Genomic DNA, 17609 nt, shown 5'->3' on the forward strand with positions numbered 1-17609 from the left:
TTTTACCATGCTTTCATTCCCCACAAAGCCACTATTGCAGAGCCTCTCCATAGACTCCTCGACAAGGGTACAACTTGGTCCTGGACCAAGGAACATGAAAATAGTTTCCAATCGTTAAAAAAGATCATCTGTCAAAGCTCAACCATCACCCTTTTCAGAGAAGACACCCCAATATGCATCGCTTGCGATGCCTCTCCCTACGGAATTGGGGCAGTCTTAAGTCACCTATTCGAGGACGGCACACAAAGACCCATAGCCTTCTATTCTCGCACTCTGACCAAAGCTGAAAGAAACTATGCACAAATTGACAGGGAAGCCCTAGCGATAGTAGCAGGGGTCAAAAAATTTCATGATTATCTGTATGGAAGACCATTTACGATATTTACAGATCACAAACCCCTGCTAGGCATATTTACTTGGAATAAAATTACACCACAAATTCTCTCCCCGAGAATCTTAAGATGGTCAACGTTCTTAGCAGCCTATTCTTATCAACTAATACATAAACCAGGTAAGGAATTGGGACATGCTGACTGCCTCAGCAGACTGCCCATACAAACCAGGGACTCAGATCCAGCCCCAGCCAGCCTAATTTTAGCAATCTCTCAGCTTCCAGAATGCCCCTTGACGGCAAACATTATAGCTAATAATTCAGCAAAAGATAAAATACTTGCCAGAGTCCTCAAATGGGCCACAACAGGGTGGCCAGCTCAAAACCCACAACCCCAATTCCAACCTTATTATAACAGGAAAAACGAGATTTCAACACATAGAGGATGCCTGCTATGGGGAAATAGGGTCATCATACCAGAGAAAAACATAGACCAAACATTACACATATTACATGAGGGGCACCCTGGAATTGTAAAAATGAAGGCAATGGCTAGAAGTTATGTATGGTGGCCTGGCATAGATAAACAAATTGAAAAGTATGTGGGTGGGTGTTATACCTGTCAGGAGACCAGGAGCGAACCCCCCCAGGCACCGATCCATAAATGGGAGACTACAAGGAACCCTTGGTCACGTATACATATAGATTTTGCAGGACCTATCCAGGGCCAAAGTTTCTTAATAGCAGTAGACAGCTATTCCAAATGGCTGGAAGTCACGCCCCTTAGAAAAACAACGTCCGCAGCCACTATTCAAGCCTTAAGAAAAATATTCGCAACGCACGGCCTACCTGACACCATAGTTTCCGACAATGGACCTCAATTCACCTCTCGTGAATTTCAGATCTTCGCTACGAAGAATTGTATTAGGCTGGTCACGTCGGCGCCGTTCCACCCGTCGTCGAACGGAATGGCTGAAATTATGGTACGATCCACGAAAGAAGCATTAAAAAAATTCGTTAAAGGGAACTGGCAGAGGCGACTCAGCCAGTTCCTCTTATCACAACACACAATGCCATGCTCCACAACGGGCAAATCACCGGCGGAATTAAGATGGGGGAGGAGGCTAATAACACGTCTCGACAGACTGCACCCCGACACATACCCAGAAGAAAAACAGCACCCCCACCCCGGCCGCACACTCAAACCTGGTCAATTAATATGGGCAAGATCATACACAGATAAAAACAAGTGGGTTCAAGGGACAGTAATAAAACAAACAGGGCCCATCTCATACCTCATAGCTACGCAGGCACAGGGCAACATACGCCGCCATATTGACCAGCTCAGACCCAGACAACCGCCACACAATTCCGAGCAACCAACCAACGCCGACTTACAACCCCCTCCGGAAATGCTGCCTATCCCAAACCAGGAAGTTGAACACCAAAACGAAGAACCAGAACCAGACCATCCACCACCCCTTCGCCGATCATCCAGGAATCGAAGACCACCCACCTACCTAAAGGACTATCAGTGGGCAGGGTCAAACATCCAAGAGGAAAGAAACGCACCAGGGGAGGGGTAAGGGGTGTATTATATATGATGTAAACATTCCCTTGAGTGTATATGTTAACAGCACAAAAGTATCGTCAAAGCATATATATAGGAAAGCCGCCTGACAGGAATACACGCGGGAACTTTGACAGCTGTCAAAGTTCCCCGTACTGCGCAGGCGCCTCCACTGACAGCTCGCGGCTGTCAAACTCCGGACCGTGAAGAAGACTGAGCTGTCAAAGCGTCCGCCACACTGCGCAGGCGCAGCCACTGACAGCTCGCGGCTGTCAAAACACCACACCACGAGGAAGCCGGAGCTGTCAACAGAAGACGACGCCGATTGGTCCCTGCCTGACACGGCGCCAAAATAAATACATCTGATTGGTCCTCGCTACCAGCTGCCGGCTATAAAAGCCGGACAAGTTATTCTCTGTTTGTCTTGCTCTAATAAACTTGTTGTTAAACTAGCCTGTCGTCCCGAGCGGTCCTTCGGCTACTTCATTAACCTTCTATTATTTTTTGATGACGACTTATTTTCATCATCTGAGTTTAGCAACAGAGCTGTTTTCTCCTGGTCTACCTAACCCAAATTATTTCCTATTACTGATAGGAATTAACCAAGGTGTCAGACATAATTTGTCCCAGCCTTGCCACTTGAAATGTTTTAAATGAAAACAATGAAATCTGAACCTTTTCTACATATTCAGTGAATGGGAACTAACTAATGGGAACTAACTTTGGGACCTACCTTAATTTGAAAGCAATAATCCCTTCCAGGATTAATTACTCTCACTTTTACAAGCATTTGTGCAACATGAATATATTAATTTCCTGCCGTAAGCTGTTGCCAGATTTTTAAAATGTGATCTCCCATCCAAATATTTTATTTTGCACAGACCAAATTTCTTCTATCCGGTGCACTTTGATAAGGTTTTTTTTATTATTCTCATCATATTCTAGTGTCTTCTAAATATGAAAGAATTCCAATTCAGGTAATAACTTTTTGTAAATTATCTTGGCTGCTGCCATTATGTGACTGATACTTTACATAAAGATTTTGAGATTATGCACATTTGAATATTACTAATAAAATGTATTTGGCATTTGAAAGCTGAATATTACTAATAAAATGTATTTGGCATTTGAAAGCTATGTCATTTCCTATACGGAACCTATATCTGCTACAATTCACAAATTGTCAGATTAAACAGGAATTTCCTTGCCTATATTTATTATGGAGAGTACATATCTTATGTATCCATTTTGTCACCTAAATCAACAATAGTTATGCTATTAATATTCTTCAGCATCAACTATTTAATGTAAAAATGACTAGCTAGAAAAATATAGAAGTGTAACCTGAAGGAAATGGTATACTTACATAATTGGCAGCCAAATCTGGATGAAGATAATCAATTCCTGCAAAAATCAAGAACAGCAATAAACCATAAATAATGTATATTCAAGGGGAAAAAATAGTAGAACTCATGATGTTTTGAACAGCTGTGAAATCAATTTACTTTGTAAGTAAGCATATCCCATGTAAAACATGGGCCTTAGGACTTCTTATGTAGGCTGGCAGGCCAGTTTCAGAAATGTGTGATTGTGAGACACAGAAATTAGGTTGTCAGATATAACAATAACAATAACAATAACAACAACAACAACAACAACAACAACAACAACAACAACAATAATAATAATAATAATAATAATAATAATAATAATAATAATAATAATAATAGAATTGGAAGGGACCTTGGAGGTCTTCTAGTCCAATCCCCTGCTCTGGCAGGAAACCCAATACCATTTCAGACAAATGGTTGTCCAGTCTCTTCTTAAAAACTTCCAGGGTTGGCGCATTCACAACTTCTGGAGGCAAGTCATTCCCCTGATTAGTTGTTCTAACTGTCAGGAAATTTCTCCATAGTTCTAGGTTGCTTCTCTCCTTGATTAGTTTCTATCCGTTGATTCTTGACTCACTCTTCTTTGTGCCAACCCCTGAGATATTGAAATGCTGCTATACTGGTGAGATAGATTAGTTTTACAATTGGTCCTAATTTATCAAGCTAGAGTCTTACAAAGCCAACAGTTTCAACAAAATTAAAGACCTCAATGATCTTAAACTGGAAATTGTCACTCAGCAAAATCCATAACAAGCCATAATGATGTCAAAATGATAACCCATTGTGCCATGATATTATCATACAAATGATACAACGATGCAATGATGTCATGAGTTCCAACTAAAGTACCTAAATAATTTTATTGACATGTTACCCTCATGATGATATTTGTCCCCTTCTCCTCCCTGGGTGCCCATGATTTAATGCCAAATTTATGGTACAGATGACAATCATAGCCCTCATACTACCCTTCTTGCCATTTTTTATGCCATCAGTTCTATAAAACAATTGTTTCTACTTTTCCCTTCGGAACTTCTTTTCTATGTGACTTGGCTTACAGTCATCAGGGCATTGGCTTCCTGTTTCTGAGATGGATACTATGCTCATCACAAGTCTTTCCAGAACAATGCCCTCATGTCATTGATGCTTCTTTTATTAGTCAAATTATTCCAAGCTAGTCAGTATTCAGATTTATTGGAAACTGTTGAACATAGATCATTAGATATTTCTCAGTGCCAATCCAAATATATGTGGTCAATATGATCTCTCAGAAATTTTTGTAGCAAGGGAAAGGAAACCGCATAATAGCCATTCTGCATTTCATAGCTGTTTTGGGGAAATCCAGTCCCCATTATAGTAGAGGTCTGAGACTGTTATTCCCATAAATCTCTTGACATTGGTTATAGTGCCTGGTATTTACAAATGCTGTAAACCAAGGCACCTTATGTACATGAGTTATCTATTCCTTCTGTAAGGATGATCATGTATTGGATCATTCCCAATTTATGCTTTAGAGAAAAACCATTATGGGTTTTTTGTTTTGATGAAAAATTTAACATTTAGATGCCTCAGCCTTCAGCTGTAAAATATAAACTACCTTCCATTAAAAACAAGTGTATTCCACTAAATGCATTTTCCTTGTGTGATTAGCAATTATGCAGTCCATTTCAAACCACTAATGGATAAGAGCAAACAGACTCCTCCTCCTCCTCCCCCTCTTTTTATTTTTATTTTTTATTTTAATCCCATTTATATCCCGCCCTTCTCCGAAGACTCAGGGCGGCTTACAATTTAAGCACAAACCAAACTCTCTAAAACATCCTATTAATTAAGCCATCTGTGGAAATATGTATGTGTTAATTTGCACATTTTCACAGTTGAGAACCAGAATTTTGAATGCCTAGAATTCCAGCATGCTGACCAGAGCACGCATACAAAATCTACTATCAACTTATTACTTGTATCACCCATGCCAATTAATATTTTATTCCAGAACATTTATTCTTTCAGAATAGTTAGGCAAAGTGTCATGTTTTCCAGCTGAAACCATATTGGCTACAGCTGCAGTATAGAAAACCATAATCAATTATTAATATGGTCTTCTGTCGCGGGCTAGAAATGTGAAAGGACATAAAAGAAATATTTTTGAATGGCAGTGATGGCTGGAATAAAAAGTCAATTCCATCTCCGTGAAAAAATTGTAATCCTTATTCCCTCTAGCTAGCACAGCAAAATTGTGCAGACTTCCATTTTAAGTAAGTTCAATTCTCTGTTTATTTATTATTCAGCTTGCACTGCTCTTTACCAAAGTGGTTCTTTACAGAAGTTTGCAATAATAATAATAATAATAATAATAATAATAATAATAATAATAATAATAATAATAATAATAATAATAATAATAATAATAATAATAATAATAATAATAATCCATGTCAACTATTAGTGCCAGTCAATTTGAATGTTCAGTTGACTGAGGTTCATGTTTAATGAATAAAAGTTTTGTAATAACAATAACAATAACAATAACAGTAACAGTAACAACAACAGCAGCAGCAACAACAACAACAACAACAACAACAACAACAATAATAATAATAATAATAATAATAATAATAATAATAATAATAATAATAATAATAATAATAATAAAGCAAGGTATTCAGGGGCTTTCACTTTTCCTCAATGTTGCTTTGTAAATTAGTTACTTTTTTTATAAGAGCTGTGGTGGAACAGTGGTTAGAATCCAGTATTGCAGGCTGACTCTGCCCATTGCCAGGAGTTCGATCCTGATTGGCTCAAGGTTGACTCAGCCTTCCATCCTTCCGAGGTTGGTAAAATGAGGACCCAGATTGTTGGGGGGGAGGGCAATACGCTGACTGTCAGAATTAGAGAGGGCTATAAAGCACTGTGAAGTGTTACATAAGTCTAAGTGCTATTGCTAGTTACTTTCATTCAATATTAGTGTATTTCTCTTTAATCAGCAAGAGGCAGGGGGAAAACAATTTGAAGTCAAGGATTCAGGAACTTGGACTGTTGATCTTGCACCTTACAGCAGGCTTTGTTTTCATGTTATTAAGTAGTTCTAGTAGGCAGCCTATAGATCAATTGATCAGGATTTAGCTTATTGCTCCTCTTTGCTTGCAGAGACTCACAATGGGTTGAGGCTAGATGTTCTGGATTGGCACACAGTCTGAAGGCTGATTAGATATAACTAAGCCTCTTCCTCCGCCCTGTCTTTCAACTTTGCTGAGATTCTAAATCCCCAAAATGTGTTTGCACCATTGCTTAGCTCTGCTGAGTTTCCAACCAGTTGGTTTTTTTTGGGGGGGGGAATTATTTAACTCTAATGACACCCTTGTTTATTCCATTCTACTTCCATATCAGTTGGTATTTATAACTGTCTAAAATATACTTCCACATAATTTCTCAGATTTGTACTTTGATGTCAGTTATGAGAAATTTTGACATAATATGAAAGTGCAAAACTAATTAGATCTAATCTGCATTTAGGCCCAGTAGATGTGGGTCTGTATACTTTTGAACCAGGACTGATGATGGTAATGATGACCTAGTTCCTCAACGATGCAACCTTTTGTGGGTAAAAATCATGGGGTTGTAGGGACATCCAAACTAGTTGGAATTAAGATTGCAGAAAAGCTGTTCCTAAGATTTTCAGTGATGCAAATCAATAACTATCTACAGTTAGATGATAGAAAGTTGCAGTGTTTCCATTCTATGCTCTCCTTGTCCCCTAGCCCATCCCCAATGCATAAAGATAAATGGGGAGATCTTGGACACAGAAACTCTCAGTTGTGCTCAGTCACTGCACAATGTAACAAGTTGCTCTGTGGAGCCAGGGAACTGTGAGTCATGTGCAAATGGATAGTGCTATCGCTAGACAAGCAGCCTCATTTATCCAGTGGAGCATCAGCATTAGCAAGAATAAGTCCCTGTGGATTTGTTCCAGCATAGCAACTTTTCTGATTATTTTTAGCACTGTGAGGGGAAAGCTTACAATGCAGTCTAAAAGTCCAGCTCAGGTAAATGGAGGAAGACATTAAAATTTCTTTTTTTTCTTTTCTTTTTTTTCTTTTTAGAAATACATTGGGGAAACACAAACAAAAAACACACCAATATGCAATTAATTCAATGTTTACTTCTGCTAGCCCTTCTCCAAATTAGTAAACTAACTTGCTTTAACTAAATGCTTTACACTAGGCTGGATTTAAGAAGTTATCATTATGCACAGACTGTATCCAAAGGGAACTTTGTCTGGATGGTGATTTGTTATTAAAAATTATGTCTGAATATCTTCTAAGGTTTTTAATTAACATTTCAGAATTTTGAAGGAAGTGAATAATGGAGTGAGTTTTAACGTTACATTGCATTCCTTGTTACAATAAAGGGTGAAATTTACAGCGAGTCACGATATTTTATTTTTCACTTACCATCATCCATAATTCCTATTGTTACTCCTTTTCCTGTGTAGCCCAGCTCCCAGGCTTCAGCCACATTTAAATCAAGGCCAGGAGTCCCATCTGCTTGCCCAGTGTTGATCTAATGAATCACATTTCAAACAAAAAGCATAAGAGACTAATTTGCTTGGCACAAAGAGGAATGTTTACATCCACTGAGATTCTTTCTGATTCATCGGCCACCAAATGGCCTTCATTTCCTTGGAAATGCAGCCCAAAAAGAGGCACAAATCTACAAATACCGGCATAAAATGCGGATCTCATTTAAGTCACAATGCAACCAGTTTAATAGACTTCATTGTTTGGTGGATACCACTGCTGTAGTGAAGGGCTATTTTAAATGCAGTTTTAATGGCACAACTCAACAACTGATCATATGAAGTATGGGAAAATGGCAGGGTCTCAGCTCTGAGCATGTTGAGTGCTTCCTGTTCCTGAACATACTATATATAAATATATGTATATAAAACACTCTTTAAAGATAGCTTGGAATCCAGGCACTTGTTTTGTCATAAAATAGGATTATGCCACTGAAAATTTTATGTCTCATCAGACAGATAAATGCATTTGCTATCCAGATAGCCATGTCTTAAAACATGGCAATACAGTTGATCGCTCACTCAAAACAAATTAAATTTCAAATTAAATAAGGATTTGTTATAACTCCACAGGAGACTTTGCAACCAACATATTCATTAAATATCAAATTAATACATAAAAAGAAGCAGCATAGCCGTCTGCATTAAAATATTCATGAAAGCCAGACCTGATATGCAAACCTTTAGAGAGTAATAAAATAAAGGGCAAAGTAAAAATAGAGAGAAACAGTTTTAAATGCCATTGTGTCATGACCCAGGACCAAAAGCCCACCAGCCACAGATGCTCTAAGAGACATGAAGCACTGATCCTGCTCTTCTGAACTGGCTTTCTCTCTTATATCCAATGTGACACCCAGCAATGTAGCTGCTGCATTGTGACTTGGAAGACTATTATTTAGCCTCTTCCAGTTAGCAGGAGAAGTTGAGAAACATTCCACAATATTTTCCTCACTGTTCTTATTGTTTACTTCCTCATATATCTACTAAGAAGAAGCTGTTGTAAAAGCCAGACTCCAAATGGGCCCTTAAAAAAGAAAGTTATCTATAACCTTCGAAAGGCAGAGCTTTCAAAAGACTTTCCTGGTCTAGATATAAAATCCTGTCTTTATTTTTGTTCACCATCCAGAATTCCTTCTGGTAGATGGGCAGCCATATATATGTATTTGATAAATAAACACAATTCAATTTGTAATTACATACAGTACTTGCTAGCTTCAAGCAGATATGTAGAACTGGCCATGGTCCTGAATTGCTATATTTAGTCTTGTCCATATATCTAGTCTTGTCCAATTGCTGCTATGAGTCTTGCTTCATAGCCTGAACCTTTATTTACAGTAGACATCAAAATTCTCCATGGAAAGGACACACTGATTTATTATAAGGACAAAATTTGTGCTTTTAAGGAAATTTGTGATTTAGGGATAATGCATATGTTAATTATCCCAGCAATGTAACCCTTGCCCCCATATGGATATCTAGTGATAACTAGATACAGAAATCATTTATATGCAAGTGAGAAACTTAATCCTCTTAAAAACACTAGTTTAAAAAGTAGCATGTTCACTCAGTGGAGTCAGTTATCATCAGGACTAGTGTAAGAGAGTTACAGTTAATGTAGCTGCATTTAAGCCCATAAAAATGTGGGCACAAACAGAATAACAGGCAGAAGGCAGCTATGGAAAAGTGATCTGAGTCCACAAAAGCAATGAGCTACCTGCCTGTGTCTTCTGTCCTCAAAGCACACCTTACAGGTTAGCACACCACTGTGTTAGCCATTATTTAGATTGAGTTGATAAATTTTACATGGAGATCAATCTTTTATCCAGTGCAGTACAAGTTAGCCAACAGGCAGAATGGCTGTCCACAGCTCTCTGTCAGCCAAATGTTATATTGGACCAGTGAGATAATTGGCCCATATTTTCCTTGGTAATTCTCCTAAACAGACTATTACTGCATCATGTGTTCATCCTCTCAGTTCAAAGGCATATTTCCTATATCGCATACAATTTCTTCATCCTGGTCCTCCCCCTTTACCTCTTTTTTCAGGAACCCATCCACAGTATTAATCTAGTAGCTCCATGTTAGACAGGGAAGGAAGGGGAAAGGAAGGGAAGGAAATGCTCAGTCCCAACTGCAGTGTGCCAATTGAAATTTGATGAAGATATCCACCTAACCTATCCATACAAAACTTTCTTGATTTAAAATTGTCCAAGGCAATACAGGGGGATTTAAAAGAGCTTACATTCTGGCAAAAATAATTAATTATATTTCACAACCATTCCATTGCTTTATTCCAAGTTCTGTCAGAGGGCCTCATATTAGGCAATACATTTTCCTGCTGTGAAGAAGGAAAGTGTTAGGTCTGCTTACCAAGTACCACTGTTTTGTAAATAAAGGATCATCCATGTTGATGTCAATTTCATTGATACTTCTGTATCCTCTCTTCTTTCTCCCAAAACCTTCCTGCTGCACAACTTTCTTTACCTGCAAAAATCAAGTATATGTATCTATTGGAACGTAAGTGTTTTTGTTTATCCTATTTTACAATTAGAAGTGCAGGAGCAAGCGTCCCTAAAAAAGATGTAATTTTACTTTTGATGCATAGCACGTCCCTCAAGAGGGCACAAAGAGAAGGTCAAAACCTGGGTTCAGAGACACCATATGCTAGCTGCTCTCTTCCCCATTCCCTGAATTATTTTACTATCTTACTAAAATTCAGCAAATGTCATGGTTCTGACAGATGAAACTCTTCAAATAACTTTGAGGTATTGCTTACCTTAAAGAATCTTTATTTGAGAAGCATAGCATTGGCACTTACATAGCCAATGCCAAAATCTGAATTCCCCTCCCCTGAGCACATAGTATCAAAACACAATTCCCTCCTCTAATTTACAGTCATAAATCACATTCTCCAATTAGTTTGAAATGCAGGCCCTCCCTCCAGTTCTCCAGCACACCAATTCTTATCATCTCTAACATCAGATGTTCTTGCTTTGACAGCAGAATCTATGGTGGCTTATGGTTGTTGTTGTTGTTGTTGTTTGCTATGTTCATTAAATGTAATAACTTGTTCAGGATGGGATATTTATTTATATAATTTTTATAGCTACCCATCTTACAAAAACTGACTCTGGGAGCCATACAACAATCTGGACAGGATGGATTATCTTGGAGATTAAATATTTCTTTTGGCTTCACCAACTTTTACATCTTTTCCCATCTCAGTTTTATGTCAACAGAAAATCTGAATTTGCATCACAAGCAAGGCAGGGGTTACAACATGACTTTTGCCCAAAGTTGTTCATGTTGCCCAAAAATAGTACATCAGATCATCTTGTATTGTAGGCAAATATTCTCATGGTTGACTTTGAAGATAACTGATTCTTTCATATTTCATATTTCACATTCAGATATGATTTGCAGTTTTTTCTTACCAATTATACTTATTTTCCCTTTATAGCTATGTTTTTCCTTAAATATCTAAATACACAACAATAAATTGAAAAGTGCCATTCTGTTCTGAATGCAATCTGTAATTTTTAAAATAAATACCAGAATCCTCAGTGAACCCTTTTCAGTTCATCTGTGCCTGGCAAAACTGCCAGAGGAATGAACTTTTAATAAAGAATTCTATCAAAATAGAAAACTCATATTGGCAAACAAAACATATGATAACATCATGTATTATGTCCAAAATGAGGCAATTTTATCAACCATGGGATGGAATGTAGCTTCACTATTGCTTTATGCTATTGGTTAGACTGGTTTAATTAACTCACATCGAAAGTCATACATCCAAAAATTCTGGAAAATGTATATCCTGATAGGTCGCACTCAAAACTATGGGATGATATCTAATGGGATCAGTAAATTACTTATATTTAGTAGGTTCACTGGCTTCTTCTAATAAAATCCTTCCAACGCTTCTTCTCATTATTATTTTTCTGTATAATAGGGAAAACTGAGATGGATGGGTGGCATAGTCAAGGACCTATGGCTATGTTGGTAACCTAGGTTTAGGCTTTCTTTGGATTCTAACTACCATATTGGGAATCTCATACTGACCAATTACAAAAGTTATGATGATAAGTTCAGAAAATCTGATCATATGTTCCGCTAGATCTTGTGTAATATTTCTTCAAAAAAATTGGTTATACATGTTATTAAAAATGCTAAGAAGATGAGCTGAAATCTGATTAATTCAAAATCAAGGAAACACCTTTTTCTGCTAAGTACATAGTTATTTTTAAGTCCATTCACCTGCGTGTTGACCAACACACTACCCAGTATAGCATGCATTCATAGTCACCAAAGTGTTGCAAAAGGGGGTGGTTAAGAAATCTTAAAGAAAGAGAACAACAGAACAATAATGAACAGCATAATTTTAAGACCAAAATGCACTAGATGTCCTCCAGACTTGTTTCTATAGGCATTTGTGTCCCACTTTTTCATTTGTCATTTATGGTCAAGCTAGAGGTGGACTGCCAGCAGATCTCCCCTGAGTTCAAATGCAATCAAATAATGGAGGAAATTTTGAGCAGGAAGAAAAGAGAAGAGTGTCAATGGCTGGAATTTTCAAGTTCAAATAGGAAAAATTCAGTTGCTAGAACTTACTTGGTCAGCAGCCAGATTCAATGACACAGATAAGGTGAGTGTTGAACGTACAGAGAAAATGAAATGCAAAGCTTCGTGTGTTCTCATATATAGGGATATCTAATTATGAAATCTACAGAGCTACAGCTAGTGATACCAGATAGCATACATAAATGCTTTTTAAAGCTTATAATTGAACAATAGAATACTACCTCGTGCAAAGCATTACTGAGATAGAAGGATTCGGAAAAGGATTAAAGAGTTATTATTGAAAATTTTGTGATGAGAATGAGAAAGATACAGAGGAAATGAAAATGCAACTGCTGGAAACAAGCCAATTGTGAATGGTTTTAAAACCAAGCTGTAGCATTTTACAAAGGGTGAGCAATGTGTGACGAGGCTGACCCTTGTGACTTGGTATCCTAAAATATTGTATTTAATCCTAAAATGCAACACTGTAGATATTAGGGCAGATGAAGAGGCAGTATTGTACAGCGTGCATTACAATTTGGTTAGGAAACCTTGAGCTGATTTGAATAGGGTATGTTTTTCAAGGTGAGGACCTCCACAATATAGCACGGGCAAATATATCTAGTATGATTTATCGGGGTCAGTATGGTATAATGGTTAAAGACACTGGGCTATAAATTAGGATATTTCGAGGTTTAATCTTGCCTTAGACAGGGGTGTCAAACTGTAGGCCTGTGGGATGGTTGCATCATGTGGAGGCCACCCCCAGTCCAGCTTCGGCAATGCAAAAAAAGTCATGATACGTCGTCACACATCACGTGATGCAGTGAGTTTGACACCCTTGCCTTAGACCACAGGTCTGCAACCCACGGCTCCGGAGCCGCATGCGGCTCTTTCAGCCGTCTCCTGCGGCTCCCAGTCCTCTGCCATGTGCAGTCCAAAAAAAAAAGTGGGACTAAAAAAGTTCAACCAATCAATTCAAATATGCAGGGTAGGTGCATATCTCGCCTTGGCTCCACTCTTCAGTCAAATCCTGTTCTGCGCATGTGCGTATGTACGCGCATGTGCACACATTTTTTGTGGCTCCCAGTTTTTCCTTTTGTGAGGGAACCGGTTCCAAGTGGCTCTTTCACTGTTTCAGGTTGCTGACCCCTGCCTTAGACAGAAAAAACTAACTAGGTAACTTTGGGCCAATTCCTCTCTCTCAATTTTAGGAAGAAGGGAATGGCATTTCCAAAAATATTGCTAAGGACTTTGGGTTGCCATATATTGTCAGGTACATGTATTTATTTGACCAGGAGTCAAAATGCCTCGAAGGCACAAAATGAAGCAAAACAAAACCTCTATCTAGTATAATTTCATTCCCTTGCTCATGTTTCCTATTTTAAAAAATGTTTTATCCTATTTTCCTCATTCATTTAATAGTATTTTCAATATTCAGAGGAAAACTTTCTCTAATTTATACATTTGGGGAAATTGTTTCTCAACATCTCCAATGTAATCAGTTTCCCATATGCTTTCTCAAAGATATAAAGTTTTAAAAACATACAGTTGTTAAGGAATTAAAACAAAACAAAACAGAACTCTGTGTTCCTTTCCAACTGTATTATTAGTAATTTTTCATACTGTGCATTTGTGCATTTGAGCATATCAGATTACAGGAAATCTAGAAAAATCTATATCAGGAAATCTAGAAAAACATGTCTTAAACTATGAGACATCAAAAGGTTCACATCACTTCTTTTCCTTTTTCAGAACTCTTGTTTCCTTCTTAAAATGTATGAATTATTGTGAAAAGACGTTTAGGGATATATCAATAAAAATATTCTTCAATGGAAATACTATGTCAGAATGAAACCTACAGATGGCTGTATACCTGCCCAATCTCATACAAAGTTTAAGATATCAAAATGATAAATCAACAACCCTCTGCTCAAGCAAGAAACCCTATAACATTTCAGACAAATGGTTGTCCAATCTCTTCATAAAAACCTCCAGTATTGGAGCACCTACAACTTTTTGCTGCATGCACTCTTTAGGAATATTAGCAATGAGGTTACTGGTTGATTGGAATGTAGTTTTACTGCATCTCTAGTTCCTATAGCAGGGGTAGGCAACCTCGGCTCTTTTATGACTCATGAACTTCAACTCCCAGAATTCCTGAGCCAGCCATGCTGGCTCAGGAATTCTGGGAGTTGAAGTCCATGAGTCATAAAAGAGCCGAGGTTGCCTACCCCTGTCCTATAGGGAGCTTTATCCAACAAAGTTTGTAAGAAGCCACAATGATGTCTGAACAAGTGCACCATAATATCAGAGCACAAAAAAACAAGTTTTGCAATAATGTCATGATGTCTCATGCAAGTACATATGATGCAATATTTGCATGATGTTGTCATGATCCTCGTGTGGTCGTTTTGTCTTTTCCTCAGCAGACGTGCAAGGCGCTGATGCCAATGCTCCTGCCTGAAAGGAGCTAAGCTATGAAACATTGTTCCAAGGATATCAAATGAGTAGTTACAATAAAGAGGCATCCTACTAAATTCCAATATGAATGTAGTAGGATCATCAGGTCGGGCCAAGAAAAGGATATGAGTTTCACCAAACCTTAATACTCAAGTCAGCTTCTCCTATTAAACAACTGAAGCAAAATATCTTCAATGGTGAAGAATCCTTCTTAAACAATCTTTTGCAGGAGGGCTAGATACACAGGTACAACATGCACGCATATGTCTTTTGTTCTTACTCATCTTCCTTATCTGTATTCACTGGGTGTCACTCGCTCTTTTATCCGGGCTCAGAGACTTCACGCATGGAGGAATAAATGGAATTATGCGACGGGAGCTTGTTTTAAGACTATGTATCCATTTGAGCACAGTTTGGAATATTTGATAAGTGAGATGAGAATTGATAATCAATTCAAAGGAAAAGTATAGCCAATTTTACAGCTATAAGCATAACATCATATAAATGGAGAAAAAAATAAGTAGAAGCAGCGACAAAAGAACTAGGCTTATGGAAGATCATTGTTTATTTAGCCACAGTGGGAACCTTCTTTTTCAAATCATTTTTGAATAGTGTATTTGAATGTTGTTTCGCTTTTCTTCTTTGAGTGAAATTAAATAATAGTAAGACATAATCTTACAAGCACTAGATGAGAGCTGAAGCAGATTAAACCAATGGTGGGGAAGCTGAGGAGCAGGAAGTACCCCTTTGGCTTGCATTTTCCCCTGGATGAACACCTCTCCTGTCCTTGTATAAAAAAGTTATTTATCTTTGTCAAATCTGTATTTCTAATCAGGTCCAACAATAAGGAAATGTATTACAGCAGTGGTCTCAACCCTTAGGGTTTGGTAGGGAAGAGGGGGTGGTTCCACACAAGTGCATCTCCATTTGCACAAGCGGTGGGCATGCATGCATGTCTTTTGCACAAATGCAGGTGCACACACTCACCTGCCTGTGCAAGTACAGTTGCATGTGTGCTTGCCCATTGCTTCTGAGACCTGATTCTGAGCTGGCTGAGGGCCGATAGTGGGCCGCAGCCCATAGTTGGGGACCCTTGTATTATAGTACTTCTACAAAATAATGTAGAAGTTTAATGCTCTAACCACACACAGACATACTAAAGCTTCTGTCTTATATCAGCTAACCTGGATAATGGACCCATGAGGCAACACAAAAAACAATCATTTGAATAATTCTGTCAAGAATCAAAGATAATTCTGTTAATAAGTCATCATAAGTTCTTCACCAAATGAATCCCTTCACCAAAGGAGCTGCTTTTACTCTCGAGGTGGAGAATTGCAATGTCCTACTTACTACAAAGATATATCAATTTCGAGGAATGAGATATATCAAATTCAAGCAATGCGGTAGACATGCTAACAACAGTTTTTCCTAAATAATGTATCTTTTTTATTTTGTTTTGCTATTTTGATTAATGATTTTAGCATGTGAAATTCTAATTTTATGTCTTGCTTTGTGCCAATTTATTTTAAATATCAGCATTCATTGTTGAAGATCTAGTGGGATTGTTAACTCCCTTCATTTCCTTAATTATAACATTTTTTAAAATGAGAAAAACGTAGACTATATTTGAAATAATGTTACATTTTTTATCCTCACATTTAGCTCAATACATAGTTGAGATAACTATGATTCTTTAGGTATTAGAAATAACAGCCACCAGTTTTCTGAGTAAAGGTTCAGCTGTAAAAAAAAAATAGATTTTATAAGAAAAAAATCCATATGCAAAGCTTTTAATACAGATGCCCAAAGTTCGTGTTTGCTCAATAAATACTTTGCAAATGAATACTTTCCAGAGCCATCTTTTATCTTTTTAGGGTTATATCCAAAACATTGCAAAACTAAAACTATAATCTGCTCCTTCCTCTTATGAAAGTAATAAACCTCTCAGTTTATAATCCTTTAATTTAGCCTGCTAATAATGGCTTCCCTTCGCCCATATTTAGAACTTCTATCCTTGCATGGCTAAATTACTAGCAAGCTTCTCATTGGTTCTTCATTAGAGAAAAAAGTCCACATAGTTCTAAAGATGGCCTTGTGATTGGAAAACATCAACAGGAAAAACGACCCTTGGGTATTGAGTTTTAATATACTTCTACTTAAGCACAGTGCATAAAATAACAGGATGCTAAAAAAAACCAGCAAGACAGCTGGGCAGAACAAATTAACAAATTCAGTTGAATACATGATTATTTCCAAAGGAAGAAGGGAAAAGGGTCATAATATTGTAAACTGCAAACATGCTGTGCATTCCAATGGAAGGTTATTTATTTTTTTATTTATTTTTTTTTTTGCATTTTAATAGAACCCAGTTAACAGAATTCATGAGCTTATGGTAAACACCAGTGCTTTTTTTGTAAAAGAAAAAGGTGCCGGAACTCACACATGTCATACAACCCGCCTGGCCTACCCTACAAGGTTCCATCCAAAAAAGGAGCCGGAACTCCGTTCTGAGCGTTCTATGAGGGAAAAAAGCCCTGGTAAACACACTGCACCAGTGTGAGGCTGCATATATTCAGTTAACCAAGGATGAGGTTTTTTTTTTTTAATAAGGATTATAAAACGAGGCTTCTTTACCCAGATACCTCATTCAAAATTCAGATTCTGTCACAAGTTCTCTATCACCATGATATGCGTAAAGTGCATCTTCTCCTA

At 37.7% G+C, this 17609-nt stretch overlaps 1 protein-coding gene across 1 annotated transcript in view; it reads right to left on the minus strand.

The window, feature by feature from the left end:
* PCSK2 (proprotein convertase subtilisin/kexin type 2) overlaps positions 1 to 17609 on the minus strand; it is a 118930-nt gene that overhangs the window by 52032 nt on the left and 49289 nt on the right. Inside the window, exons 3-5 of the mRNA XM_081345971.1 lie at positions 10239 to 10352; positions 7744 to 7852; positions 3268 to 3305 (exon numbers count right to left, since the gene is read on the minus strand). Coding sequence (XP_081202097.1) covers positions 3268 to 3305; positions 7744 to 7852; positions 10239 to 10352 — 261 coding nt within the window. The remainder of the gene's footprint in view (positions 1 to 3267; positions 3306 to 7743; positions 7853 to 10238; positions 10353 to 17609) is intronic.

Source organism: Vipera berus (genome assembly GCF_964194415.1).
Source record: "Vipera berus genome assembly, chromosome: 1".
Taxonomy (NCBI): Eukaryota; Metazoa; Chordata; class Lepidosauria; order Squamata; family Viperidae; genus Vipera; species Vipera berus.